This window comes from Protopterus annectens, chromosome 2.part1, assembly GCF_019279795.1.
Source record: "Protopterus annectens isolate FY-2018-M chromosome 2.part1, PAN1.0, whole genome shotgun sequence".
Taxonomy (NCBI): domain Eukaryota; kingdom Metazoa; phylum Chordata; order Ceratodontiformes; family Protopteridae; genus Protopterus; species Protopterus annectens.
The window spans coordinates 1,556,783,154-1,556,798,541 of NC_056729.1; the positions used below are offsets into that span (position 1 = coordinate 1,556,783,154).

Below are 15,388 nucleotides of genomic sequence, written 5' to 3' on the forward strand. Positions count from 1 at the left end.
ACAACATAAAAATGGAGTAATTTATACAACCATCAATAGAACCTTCGATAGAAGCAAAATCCGAGGTAAAAAATCAGTGCTATGGGTAAATCATTGCAGTTGACATGATTGCAATCTAGTTTGATTACAAATGCTATGATCACCTGATTTTTTATATGGTTATAAGATGGTTCACAAAAGTGATGCATACGTTTTATGTCTTATTAAGGGATAGTATTTTGTGAATATTTTAATGTGAAACGGGTTCAGAAAAACATCAATACGAAACTGAGTAAAAACTTCTGGCCACATCCCCCTGTATAAAATGTTAGTGCATTGATTATATAAATACATTCGCATTTTGTGCAAACTCACACACCCCGTATTTGGGGGATCAAACACACCAAAGTGCACATCCTTTCTTCTTCTTTCGGCTTTTCCCGGTTAGGGGTCGCCACAGCGGATCATCTGTCCGCTCATGATTGGCAGTGGAGTTTTACGGTGTCGAGTTGCCAGCCCGGCGCCCAACCTTCCACAGAAGGCACGCACATGCACACACTCACACCCAGGGCCAATTTAGAGTGTGCAATCCACCTACTGCATGTCTTTGGGATGTAAGTTCGAAAACATATCCTTATAACCTAATTCCCGCCAGACTTTGAAGTGAGACTGTGACGCCAGTACGCTTATGTCACATGGCAAAAACTCCGCGGGTTAGAAGTAAAAATAAACGTATTATGAAGTTGTAGTTAGTTCTAAGTGGTGTACTTTGTTTTCTAATTCATGTTTGACGAAAAGCATGCCAAATTAAAACTTAAACGCAAAAAAACTACTCCCCTACCTCCTGTTACTAGTCGTGATAATACAAATAAATGGGAAAAACAAATTCGACTAGAAAATGAAGTTTCCACAAAGCAGGAACCTGCGGAAAAGTGAGTTCAAACCATGGTCTGTCTTATGCGCAAGCACTTGAGATACCGTCACTAATTGTCCGGACTTGAACGGGACAGTATTATACTATCCGCTAAAGTCTTAAATGTCTTTCATGTAGATGTACCCGGGCCGACAGACGATCAGAGTTAAAACATTTTGTTTAGATGAGGTTCGAAAGTGAGGGGACCTTGCTGGGAATGTGTTATTCCCAACAAACGCCTTACGTAGGAAGGTTGAATGAAGCATCTTTACTTCTTACAGGGAGATATGCGGGTATTGTAATTTGTTTAGGGTTGTCTTTGATCTGATCTGTCAACATAAATATTGCGGAGCTTCTTTGTCCCTCCTGCCGGTTGCTGTGCTGCAGGCTGCAGCTGATATAGGTTCTTCCTCGTTGCTCCCAACAGCACCATTCTCGTTTAGTGCTTCCTCCTTGCATGTTTGAAGTAAATCAATGTTTTTGTATACTTGTCTGGAAGTCTGATAATGGCTAACTACGCAGTGCTTTCATTATTATATATGCATTTGTGAGTGAGAGGCAGAGCCCAAGCAAGTTACTAAACCACACTCATTTGTACTTCAAAGGTGCACATGCTGCTGTCCTCGAAGCACACCTCTTCAGGTGTATTTCATTGTGAGAAATGTACCTTATTCTCACAGAATGTTTAGTTAAGAATGAATTAACAGCTTTTATTTCTTGTTAAATTGTTAGCAGTGTTCTACATTAGAGATAGTGTTGCATGTTTTTGAGACAGAAGGTGCTTTGCCTTAAAAGTTTTTTTTTCTTTTAGTTTGTGGTGTGGTGCACTGTCACAGTAGGTGGCCAGTGTTGTTGTAGCTGCCACACTGTGTGTTTGACTTGCCCATTTCCTTCTGTTGATGTGATTTAAATGTGGGTGTAGGACTTTTTTTTAATCTTCTGGAGTAGTACTAATTTGAAAGCCGTCAGCATTTTCCCAGAGAATGTTCACTAATTTCACCTAATAGCCAGAGTATGTAAATAAAACTCTACAGATAATTTCAAGCAAGCTATTGATTTACCATTAAAAAAGGCCAGTTTGCTGCCCATTAAGCAAAAAGCAACTTCTTACTAGAGTATGTAACTTTTAAACACCTGCACCCCCCCCCCCCCCAACACGCACACAAATCAAACACTCTCCTGTGACACCCACCTGTAGCCTAAGAAGCTAACCCTTGTCCAGACCAGGTTCTGTATACACCCTAGGGTTGCCACCTTTTCAGTTGCCGAAAGTGGGACAACTGTGGTACAAATATCAGATTTTGCAGGCCAAAACCTACCCGTGACCAGTACAAGGGACAGAACTTCATTTTTTCCCCCTAAATCAAAGCTTATTGTTGCATTTTAGTTGCTAAAAACATTTAGGTGTTTCAGATACAGAATAACTGTTTTATGTAACTATTACATAAAATATAGGGAATAATTTTGCCCTGCTGCTATCTCAGGACATTTGCCATTTTTATAATTTTTTTGTAGGATACAACTACCCAAAGAGGGGACTGTCCCTTGCAAAGTAGGACAGATGGTAACCCTAATAACACCCAGGGCCCAGCTATACAACAACCACAGATTCTGACTGCTAATAAAGAACTTTGCAATGAACACCTATTGACTTAACGAATACTCCCACATGGAACAAACCAGTTCAGACCAGTATTTAAAGCATTTTTTGAAACAAAACCCGTATAGTTGCCCTTGCACGTAGTTTAAAACCTCCACCATTCATGCTTCTATCTTCATATCGGACCTTTCTCTGTACTAGTAGATGGCCACAACCTGTATGCATGTTTAGTTTTTTATTTTTTTTTTTTATAATTGCTTACCGGGAATGTCCAACTTGGAACAAAGGCAATTTTCAGCGGAGACCCAAGGAGAAACATTCCAGATGCATGTCTTTGTAAACTGGGAGGAAACCCACATGAACACAGGGGGGACATGCAGACTCTGAACAGAAGGTGCCCCAACCAAAAATCGAACCAGAAAACCTCTTCCTGTGAGGCGACAACACAACCGCTGCACCACTGTGCTATCCAGTACATGGCATGTACATAGCTTTATGTTTTATCAAATTCATGTTGATAGGAAAGTACTAGGCTAGCTGTACTTGTGGGCCATTTTGAGCGTAGCCAGTTTCCCTTTTGGCGGTCAAATTAACCTGTCACATTTGGTGTTAGATACCCATCCCATAGTTGATAATTATATATTATCCCTAATGAGAATAACTGCGATCATACCATAGATAATTTGTGGGGACCCATACATGGGCTAAAGCATTTAGGAGCTGCTTCTGTCTATTAGTAGTACAGGGAGTATTCTGTTTCCCACCCATAGATCCAAGTTGCGCTAAATATAGACACAGATGAGCTTTGTTTTACATGTATAGGAAGTATGCTTTGGAGCAGATTACTCTGTGGATATACTTGTCCTCTCTCTTCAAACCATTAAATGAATAATGCAGAAGAGATTTAGATCCCTAGACTGAGCATTTCTAATGCCTTTTGACTTGCTGATGTGCAGTAAATCCATCAGTAATGGGTTGGAGGGTGCCTTGTATGCCAGACACAGGTCACCTCTTAGCAGTCTGTAGTTAGTAAGGTATATCTGTGGGTGTTTCAGTTGCAGCATGTGTGGACAGATACATGCCAAAGGGGGGCATTATACTCAATAATTGGCCTAATGAGGGCTGAGTAAAGAAGGATAATGACATCCCTAGATCTAGTCACAATCCCTTTTATAAGGTGTGTAATATAGAAGACTTACAGCAATGAACATATGTTGGTCGAAAGTTAGGCCACTATCCATGCAAGTTCCCAAATTGTGAATGACTGTGTCAGCTCTTAGGGGTTTAAGTTATAAACTGAAAACATATTCTGTAATTATCATAACTTGTAATTACGTCACCAAGCTCAGCTTCCAATCTGATGTCTCTTACTTTTAATTGTCTGTCCATGAGAATTGTGAGTCCCTACTAGGGAACACTACTAAGCCATTGTATATAATCACTTTGTTTTTATAATTGTTTGCTAACTTCTGTGTAATCTATGTAAGTTTGTCTTTGCGGAGATTTTCTCACTGGGCCTCCGCTGAAAATGGACATGTATCCAGTCGGCCTATCCCGGTAAACAAATGTAAAATATTAAATATTTAGAGTGGTAGTTCCCATGGTAGATGACTTTCCAAAGGAAATGCTGCATTTCTGGCATTTTTAGTCCATGATATTGGCACCAGTTATTTTTTGGGGACAAATCTTTCTGCAGGATAGCAAAGTCATTGGGGATTCAATGACTCTCCTAGCTTGCAGTCATCTGCAAACTTAGTCAACCGTAGCACTTTGGTATTGGTTTTTACTTCAGAGAAGTGAATGTCAAATGAGAGGTACCAGCACAAAACTCTGGGAGAATGCTCTTTCTGGAAGTAACTTCCTCTGTTTTGATTTCCTGCTTTCTATCTGTGAATCAGTTGGCAATCCAGTGGGTGACACAGGGATTTATTTCCAGTTTATTTAGCTTTTCTATTGTGTGTGAGTGGGGGATTGTGTTAAAAGCTTTGACCGGGTCAAGGTATGTAGTGTGTACCATTTTGCCTTCTTCCATTTACTTTATCTTTTCAAAAAAATGTCTACCGGTTGAAAAGCATGACCTGCCCTTGACATCCAAACTGAGACAGGTCCAGTGTTTGAAGATTCCCAGTGTTCTTATTGATTAGTTTCATGACGCTTTCCATATCTTTTCATATGAGCTGGTCAGACGTATGGCCTGTAATTGCCTGGGTCTGTGGAAAGTCCTCCCTTATGCAAGGGAATGACTGCCGCTGTACTTCATTCACTAGGTACCTGTATGCTAATGTCTGTAATTCCTCATTTCATGCTATGTATTTATGTAACTGATGTTCAACACTCTGTGCAGCTTAGTCTGAGATTGAAATTGGTCATTGTTGATCAGTGCTGTACCTTGGCAAACAAAGTAAAATGTTTTTGTTTATAGTACTCTGAAATTATTATTCATTTGTTAACCAGATATAGATGTCTTGTTTCATTGGTGACCTGCTAGCTAGCGCATACTAGTTTTGAATAACTAGCTTATGTACACCATTTTGCAAATGGAGACTGAGGGAGTTGAACCAAACACTATAGAATCAACGTAGTATCCACTCATCTCGGTTAACCCTGTGAGTATTAGCTTCATTGCCCTATATGTTCTGTGTAGAACCCCAAAAAGGTACTGTCAGCTATAAAAGGGGGGTGGGAGGTTGGCATAATGGTTAAGGTGTTTACCGTACAGATACAAGGTGTGCAAGGTTTGATTCTCACATGAGGTAACTGGCTAGGCTTAAAATGGCCCTCAAGGGCACTTAGCCTAGTACTAATCTATGAAACTATGAAAACCCTAAAATTATAACAAACATACCTATTGACTGTGAACATTTATTTGACTTTTGATTATTAACATTTAACGGTAACAACCATTAAAAACATACCTGGTGAAATTTCACATTTATTCATTTCACAGGAGAAAACAGGCATCAAAATTGGGATAATTTATGCATTACTAATATCATTGTCCTGTTCCATTGTTGCTGTCTGGTGATGTGAATCCAAACCCTTGCTCAGTCCAAAAGACTACCACTGATCCAACTACTGATTAATGAAGGCGGTCTGTTTAAGCTAAGGGCTTGAGTGATTCATATAAATGCTAGACATGTGTGTAACAAACTCTACATAGCTGGGTTTACATGTACTAATCTGACATTTTGTCTGTCACTGAAATCTGGTTCAGGCTAAGTGATTTGGATATTTAATTCATTCTACCAAGCTATAATATCCTTTTAATCAGATAGGATCCATAAGGGTACCAGAGGAATCTACATTTTATGTAGTGACAATTGCACCTGCTCCATCGCTTATCTGTAGATCATTTACTCCAGCTGCTGTAAATCTTGGCTTAACAATGAACTTGGTGATGCTAAATTTCTCTCAGGAGTGCATTTCTGTCCTTCAGATAAAGATGAAGAAATTATTTCTGACGAAGCCTCACAGTTGTTCTGTGACAGTATTAGTTCACATGAAGCTTCAGCACTGGCTAGACTGTAACAGATTAAACCAGCAAGGCATTTGTATAGTTTATTTCATCTCATCACTGTATACACTCTGTTGCTAGCAAAAGTCTTGGGATGCTTGAGAATTCTTCATTTGTGCTGTTCACTTCTGCCCTGGGCATCATGACTGATCAAACAAGTTATCACCTGTCATCTTTGCCATTTGGAAGTTAACAAAATTACCAAGAATTCTTAAGATTACTGTAGCTTATAAAATATGAAGTAGTTTGATGCAGAATCATTCACATAGCCTAGTACCTACCTATCAGCACTAGGGCCCATACAAGCCTAGCCAAAAAATGTACCTTGGCTTTCGCCACCCAAGAAAATTATTTTCCTGTGCCCCTGTCGAGCAGAGCCACAGAAGTGATCCCCAGGGTGAATTTCCCATTTCCCATCCAATCATCAAGATTTTTCTTGAGTGTTAATGAGGAGCTCTGTTTGACATAGGTAGTCTGTTCCAGAGTATGGGAAGTCTCTGGGACAGGAATCTATCCCTCCAGCATGTTCTGTTTATTGTGGTGACAAGGTTTAGATCCCTAGAGCTTGTAGCTCGGAGGGATTGGGATTTCTTTAAGTGGAGCATGTCCAAAAGCTCTGGGTTTGACATAGCTTTGTATGTTAGGCAGAGATCGCCCCTGAGTAGGCGATATGCATCAACATTATGTGCAATTGCTTGGTCTCCACTTAACAGCCCCCATTAGATGAAGGTTTTCTTATAAATATAAGTAGCTTTTTTTCTACTTAAGTACATTTAACCTATACTGTCTCTACCCTGGATCACTGAATTAATTGAAACACGAATGTATGGTACAGATCATCTATGGTTGTTTTACATATGAGTTTGTCTCTCTCTCTCTCTCTTTCTGTATACATACACACGTGCAGGTCGGTTGGCAATTTTGAGAATAAAAACCTTTTAAAATGTACAGACCCATAGTAAGTAAAGGCTGAACACCAGATGGGGACAACTAATGACTACAAGGGATGTAAGAGGTGTTATAGACACTGGGGAAAAAAAACAGGAAGCAAAGCATGGATCTGAGAAGTTAATAGTTGATGCCTAGTCTGAATGAGTCACAGTGGTTTTTATTTGTTTATTTAAAACGTACCTGGAGTACATAGAATGGTCCTTTAATCTCAAATTAACAGAAAAAGTTGTGAAGTGTGCAAAAGTGAATGACATTGATTCTACCATCAGAATGTAAAGAGAATCGTGTGTAGATGGTAGGGGACACACCAAGTTGCAATAAGATAGTAACTTTTTTATTCACTTGCACATCAGTCCTTTAATGGAAGAGAAGGATGCATTTGCTATTCCTGTGCTACCCATAAATGGGAGATGCTGCATCCAAAAAGTTTTTTATTAGACTGCAAGTGTGAAAGCCTGAAGCAGCTTCACAGCCTGTTACTAGAGCTGTTTTACTGTATTTTATTATTAGTAAGAGATCTAAGGGAGCTGCTCCCTTTAATTATCAAGGAGCCCAAAGGTTTGTAATACTTGAACTTGAGCAGAGAGGTAAAAGAGCAAAATTGATCAGAGAATAAAGTTGAATTTTTATATGTGGACAGCTTGCAACATCTAAGTTTTAGTTTTATTATAAAACTTAGTTTTATTATAATATAACAGGTTGTAGGCATTTGCCATGCTTGTAGTCCTGGTAACCATTGAAGATCCTGGTTCATATTCCTAGTTACACTGTTTGGTTAAGTGACTTGCTCAAGGTCACACACTAGGCAAATGGGAGTTTAGGGAATCAATCTCTGTACTACAGGAATTAGAGCTCACAGAATTACACTTTTGAGCCAACTGTCAGACTTCTATTTGGAAGAAGGTGCTATTAAAGCCAGTCAATTGTACTCGCAATTAACTATGCTTTTGCATAACTGTGATACTCTACATTTCTGGCTAGCAAAGTTTGTGTTTGGACAACCTGGAAATGGAAAGCAACAAGGTTGTCTTAAGTTCTGTGCTGTATTTATTGATTTGATTGATTTGTTTAACATTAGGCAGGCCTGAAAAAGGTCTAGTTGGAGCAATGCTCTGCTTTAGTCATATTTTTAAATAAAGAAATTTGTGTTAATTTCTGTTTCTTCTTTTGAGTGCAGAGTGATCTTTGCATAAATCAAACCCATTATAAGGTTGAATTTCTGATGCAAAGTTCTCAGTTGTATGCACAAGTATATATAGTGCATCTCAGTCTCACTTTGTGGATTTTAAAGATGTAAAGCCTCTATTGTAAGATGACATCCAGCCTAACCCAGGCCCATATAATAACTTCTCACCCTGTCAGAACTCCTCCCCCCAGCCCTCCCAATAACTTTTTACCCAATCTACTTCACACTCCCATCCCTAACCCCCTCTCCCAGAAACCTCTTCCACTGACCTACTCTCTACCAGTTTCAGTCTGCACAGACTCTTAAAACTACAGAATTTCATACAGCCTTAGCCACCTACTCACCTGACAGCCGTGATAACTGAAACCTGGTTAAAACCGTGCATTAAAGATAATGAAGTTATCACATCTGGCTATATAATATCATTAGACAGGGACAGATTAGACAAACGAGGCAGTGGAGTTGCCATTATGTTTAAAGACACCGTCAAAACTGAACTACTTAACTGTGCCTACCCAGACCTACCCAACTCCGAAATCTTAACAGCTTGCCTTGAAATCAATCCCAACAAAAACATAATTATCGCCACCTATCTCCCTCCAGGCAATAATCTTCCTACCATTGAAAATCTATTGTCCTGGGCATCTACCAACTTCAGCCAAGAAACTCTAGTTCTTGGTGACTTCAATCTTGATTGGCACTCCTCATTTAGTACCCCTTCAAGCTTCATAAACCTCTTCAACTTCACTCGTACTATAACCTGTTCAACTCATACAAACATTCCAATAAGCAGTCTACACTAGATTGGATTCTAACAGGCCCAACCTACACTACCTAGCAGGATGACTGCCAAACTCCCTTAGTGACCATTCACCAACCTTTCTTTACAGAAAACACACACTCAAAAGTAATATCTCGTAGAAATACATCTGTAGTACAAAAACATTTGTCCTCCCTCTACCTTTAACGTATTACATCAACAGTGTGACTGGTCACCACTTAAACACCTACTTCTAGACCTGGTTGTCCAATACCTACCTTAGCATACTTAGTCTTGCTCCCACTAGAAAGGTACGTCATGGAGCCAAGCAACTACCTTGGCTATCAAATAACACCAAACTGCTACTTAAATGTAGAGATAGAGCGTGGTCAGCTTACCAGACTACCAAAGATTCATCCAACCTCTTGGCATATAAACAGCTTTAAAATTTAGCTAAGAAAAAAATAAAAAAAGGACAAACAAACCTACTTCCAAACCAGTCGACAAAAACACCTAAACAATCCCCAGAAAGTCTGAAAAAGCATCAACTATCTCCTTCTCCCTGGTCATACCCCAACCCCTGCTCCTGTCTCTTCTAGCAGCACTGACTCTATAGCTACTCAATTCAACTCCCACTTTATTAATTCCTTAACCACCCTACTAGGTATCCAGATCACCCAGCCACTTACCATTCCCACTGCTACCCCAGACAATCCCAACCCCGTCACTTTTAACCCCATTCAAACTGGCTACATAAAAAAAAACTCCTATCCAAGCTAAAACCCTGCTGTCTTGCTGCTGACCAACTTCCTAATGAATTTCTAAAGATTGCGGTGCCTGCTATAGCCTACCCCATATCTGTCTTGATCAACTGTTCCATTACAGAGCAGTACATCCCCTTCTCTGAAAAGTATCACACATCTTTCCCCTACACAAAGGCGGTCCCTCCAGGGAACTAACAAACTACTGTCCCATAGCCATCCTCTTTTCCCCTCGCAAAAATCTTAGAAAAATGCATCCATAAACACCACCACCTCCTTAGTCACAACCTGCTGTCTAGCTCTCAGCATGGCTTTCACCTAAACATAGTACTAGCACAGCTCTAATATCTTTCACCAACACCATTAATCATCATCTACACAATGGTCACTTTTTCTCAATATGTCCAAAGCCTTTGACACTTTTCTCACCAACTACGTCTAGACAAACTCTCATCTTTTGGCCTCATTACTGCATTCCTTACCTGGTTTCATAATTATCTTTCCAGTTGTCAACAAACAACTAAATGGGCAAACAGTCCTCTCCCACCTACTCCCCATCTCAGTCGGTGTACTCCAAGGCTCCATTTTTGGTCCCCTCTTTAGCATATTTACTATTAACCTCAGCTCAGCAACTCAACTGGCCCACATTGTCCAGTACACCGATGACTCCACACTTGTATGCTCAGCCCCCTCTCCACAAGACCTTCAAACAAAAATGCAAATCTCCTTTCAGGACAGCAAAATACCTCTCAGATCATCAACTCATACTTAACCAAACAAAACTAAGATTGTTGTCTTCAGAAACAAATTATCCAAATCTGGTCACTCCCTCTCACAATCCTGTCCTCAAATGGAACCAAAATGGAACCCACTAACCAGACTAAACTTCTAGGTGTCTCAGTAGATGATGATCTAATATTTGACAAGCATATTTCTCTCACCATCAAGAAAGTTCATGCCAAACTTGGCATCCTCTATAGGGCTAAACTATACCTTACTCAGAGTGCCAGATTAGCCACTGCTCAGTCACACCTGCTTTCTACCCTCCTATATGGATCTCAATTTTTCACAAACTTGCGTAAGACTGAGCTAAATAACCTAGAATCCTGTTACAGCAAATTGGCAAATTTGCCACTAATCGGCCATACTGGACTCACCACTGCACTGCCCTCTCCCAGCTCGACTGGCTAGAACTCCCAAATCTTTTGTCACTCAAGCAATTGGCCATGACCTACAAAATAATCTACCAACCCAGTAACTTGCCCTGCTGTCTCTAATTTTATCCAACCTAGTACCACTTCCCAGTCCCTCAGATCCTCCCAACAAGCTAATGTTAAAGGTTTCCCACTCCCACAGCTACCATGGAGACTCCTTTACTCTCTCAAAATAGCCAAATTATGGAACACTCTTCCACAGTCCATTACACAGTCCTCACCAACACAAGTTCAAACAACTCCTAAAGAACTACATAGTCAAACACTGGCTCTGCTCCTGTCATTCACCATGCTAACGTCTTCCTACTTCCCTGCACCTTACCTTAATACTCTACTTGATCTCCTACTATAATCCCTCCATCTCTCTTCAAACTCTGCTGACCCATAACAGCTTTCTCACTGTTTAATTAATGGACAAGGATTCTTTGATTCCAGCCATACTGTGCTGACATATGGAGCAGTAATTTATGTCATTGTTTAGATACATCCATACTGTCTCAATTTATTCTTTGCACACTGTCTTTATAATTAGTATTCTGTATAAGTTTACAACAGCTTGTACACACGTATACAGAGTTTCAAGTACGCTGTTGCCTGTTTTCTGTACTACTACTGTATTATTATTATTGTAAGCCTGGTTATTGCATGTTGAGCTTTTCTTCCTGGGCCTTTGCTGAAAACAGGTTTCTGGCCCATTGAACACTACCCGGTTAACAAATGTAATAAATAAAATTTAAAATAAAGTTAGAAATGTTATCCTTACAAGAAAAAATCCTGTTCTCTTTCACTAAAAGCAGCACATTAAAAAAAATATTTTATGACCTGGAACACTCCAGTTTCTCAATCCATGAGTGTCAACGATACAACCACCACCTCTGATAGGTGACAACACTATTGCTTAATCCATTTTCATTCATTTCCTGATTACATTCAACAAATGTCAAATATGTTTTAAGTGATGCTTTCACCTCACCTGACTACTTCAGTTTATCTCCTTTTACTATACACATTCTGTAGTAATGAGGTCTTCAGACAACTTAAAAAGACTTAAATCTAACTGAGCAGTTTCTTAGTCTGCTGCCTGAATTTCTAAAGATTTCAACATTTGCTATTACTTATCCAGTTGCTAACTGTTAGCAGATCTATTAGAGAGCCACACCTCCACCCCCAATGGTGGAAGAAAATCACTGTACCTCTTTTAAGAGCGATTTCTCACTTGTCTTAGGATTACACTGTAATCCTTTCTCCCCATTTAAAAATTCTTCCTAGCTTCTTATCAGTAATGTGGCTGTTTTCCAGGATTTAGTTCTTGGTCCCGTGCTGTTCAGCGTTTGTGTAAATGGTATAACCAACCACTGTAGGTTCCAAGCTAATTCATTGTGCTGATGACTCCAATATAGCATGCATGACAGCTCACTAGATTCCATTAGTTTAAAGCATGACGCTTCTATCAATTCCTATAGCACTGGCTAGTTTTGATGGTGCTGTATCTGTTTTTCAAAAATCAAACCTTTGATCTGATATTGTTAATCCTCATTCATTCCTTACGTAGGGGTATTGGTTCCGACCTCGGAATCGCACCAGCCATCTTCCAAGCTCGCTTCAGCTACAAACTCTCAAGCTAAACTCTTACCCAGAATTCCACTCTCCCTGTTGCTTCAGATTTCGTTTGCCACGTCACCATTCGGTTGTGTCAAGCTTCTCCTCTTGAGCTAAGTATAGATATTTGTTGTCAGAGTAGTCTAATATAACCTTTTCTGTCAGAAAAGTTTCTAATTTGTTGTCTCTTACCTTATCACATTTAGCGACTGTATTTCCTTGAGTTTTCCTTCTCTTTACTCTGCACTTTGTACCGCGAGGTATTTTCTCCCTTACAACCGTTGGTAAACCCTTCTTTTCTTCATTACCTTCGGGTATTCTTTCGTACCATTGCTGGTACCCTTTCTTCTTTCTGCTTTTCTATCATGGCAGATAAAAAAATGTAGTCCAGGATTTAAAAGGTGTTCAGATTGTGGACACAAATTACCTACATCAGATGCACACTCTGTGTGTGTTTATTGCTCAAGTGTGTCTCACTTATCTGTTGACCCGCCCTGTGGTATTTGTAAGAACGTTTACAACAGAACTTTGATTGAGAGGAAAAATAAATTGTTACTGAAGGGACTTCTTAAATCTCCGTTTTCAGAGGCTATTTCTGGGTTGGAGGCTTCAACCCCTCCTAGAGCCCTTAAGAAAAAATCGGATGATCCTACAGAGGCCAAGTCTCTGCCTTCGTCCCCGGCTGGGGACTCCCGCCAACGAAGACCTAAGAAGGCTAAGATTTCTGCTTCTGAGCTCACTATGTCAGCGCTTTCGGTGCCTAGACCTTCAGCACCATTAGTGATTTTGGCTCCGTCTACTGTAGCCTTTACTGTATCAGTACCGAGGAGCTCCTCTGTTCAGACTACTACTACTACTACTACATCGGCACCAACTGTTCATTCGGCGCAGACTAACCACTTTGGCTCGGACATCTTACCCGGAACCAAAGCCTCAGTTATTGACACCAAATTTGTCAGTTGCAGCTTCAGTATCGGCAACCACTTCAGCACCGATCTTTTTGTCAGTGCAGACCGTGTCCTCGGCACCAATGATTTCCATGGTGCAGACACCCGTAGTCCAGTCGCTCTCGGCACTATTGTTCTCAGTGCGGACTGGTGAGGCGGGCACCAAGCTTGTCTCTTCTGTGGACAGACCTGTTTCTGCCTCAGCTGTGTCCGTGAGGTCCACTAGAAGCCTTTCTGAACACGACGTGTTGCGTCTTGTGGATCAGATGCTTCTGGCCAGAGGTATCATGCCCCCCCCAGGACCCATCCTTCCTTGTGAGGTGATCGCCCATCGCCAAAGACACCTTCTTATTCTCCCCCTTCAGTGCCTTTGAAGCCCCTTGATATAGCACCGTCTTCCCCTTCTACGGTTCCCTTTATGGACTTCACTAAGGAACCGCGGTTGCCTTCGTGACCGGAAAGGTTTGCTACAACCCAAGATGATGTGACACACATAATTTGATGTTTCACAGCCATCCGGGGACTCCGGGTCGGCAGGCTGAGCCACTTAGGGGATGGGTGACCCCTGTACTGGACACTCACCCCTCTTCAGGTGGACCAGCCTTCCAATTGATGGAGAAGGCTCTGGCTTCAGCTGGCGATACTGTGCTGTCTATCTCCCCGCCCTCCTCTGGACCGCTATGTTCACAAGTCGTACCTAGTGGACACCGGGCACAAAGGCCTCAGGACATATTCCCACAGGAAACTCCCTTTCCATTGTCTTCCCCAGCTTCCCCCTCTGAGGAAGTTCACTGGAAAAGTTTGTGCAAGAGGAAGCACATGGACTCCACAGAGGAGTCCCTCAGTGAAGACACAGACTTTGAAGATGGGGAAGGATCCCCTCGGTCACCCTCTGAGGTATCATTTGGTGATATCCTTGAAATCCTTAGAGAGGTGACTGGCAGCCCTCTAATCCGACCCCTGCGGAGTCTGTGTTCCTGCAGGCGTTTCTTGCCTGTCCCCCTACCTCCTGGATTACTCCACCTGCCGATGAACTGGTCCAGCTCATTGTGCAGCATGCGTGGAAGGCTCCTGACACCGTCAAGGCTATTCCCCGGAGGCCAGATAAGATTTTTTCCCCTCCTGCTATGGATCCCCATTGGTCCAAAGGTCTTCCTGTGGATACTCTGGTGGTGGTGGCCGCAACCAAAAAGGATCTGGCAGAAGAAGAAAACCAGACTGTCTATCCGCCCAACAAGGAGTCCCAGGCCCTGGACAGGATAGGGAAGCGCACCTTTGCATCAGAGACCTTTGCTATCAGGTCCCTGAATTATATGGCACACTTTACCAGGCTTCAAAGGGATCTAATTTCCAAGCTCTCTGAAACCTTGGCTGGTGCTGTGTCTGATGAGGTCCGTGACAAAGTGGCCTATCATCTGGCCACCACTGAGTCAATATCTAACTCCTCCATGTGACTGATATCTCGTGCATTAGAAGGAGCAGTTAGAGCGATGGGTTCAGCTGTGGTCTTGAGACGACAAGCCTGGATGCTCTTGTACAATTTCACTGAACCCTTTAAGGCTTCCTTTCTTAACGCTCCCATTGAAGCCTCTTCGTTGTTTGGACCCAAATTTAAAAGCACACTGGCCAGATGTGAACAGGACGGCAAGACCCTTTTTGCCGTAGGTGTCCATTATTCTTCCCCTCAACGTGCTTTTTCCCAAAACCAAAAGAGTGGGTTCAAGAAGTCTCAGGGTCCTTTCTGTGACACACAGGCCGAGCTCTTCCCTAGAGGCAGAGGGAAAAACTCACAGGGAAGACGCACCTTTTGGGGCAGAGGGGGTCCGTGTAACCAGGGTTCCAGGGAATCTTTTCCTGGCCAGTCCTACCAGCGCTCCTGAAGAGCGGCCCAACTCCTTTCCTGTGGAGGTGGTTGGGGGGTCGTTTCTCCTTGTACCCTTCTGCTGGCTAACCATCACCACCTA

The 15,388-nt window shown here is 41.7% G+C and overlaps 1 protein-coding gene across 1 annotated transcript in view; it reads left to right on the forward strand.

Annotated features, from left to right (window-relative positions):
• The first annotated feature begins 635 nt into the window (after positions 1 to 635).
• FAAP20 (FA core complex associated protein 20) overlaps positions 636 to 15,388 on the forward strand; it is a 240,919-nt gene continuing 226,166 nt past the window's right edge. The window contains exon 1 of the mRNA XM_044063008.1: positions 636 to 911. Coding sequence (XP_043918943.1) covers positions 763 to 911 — 149 coding nt within the window. The 5' untranslated portion in view covers positions 636 to 762. The remainder of the gene's footprint in view (positions 912 to 15,388) is intronic.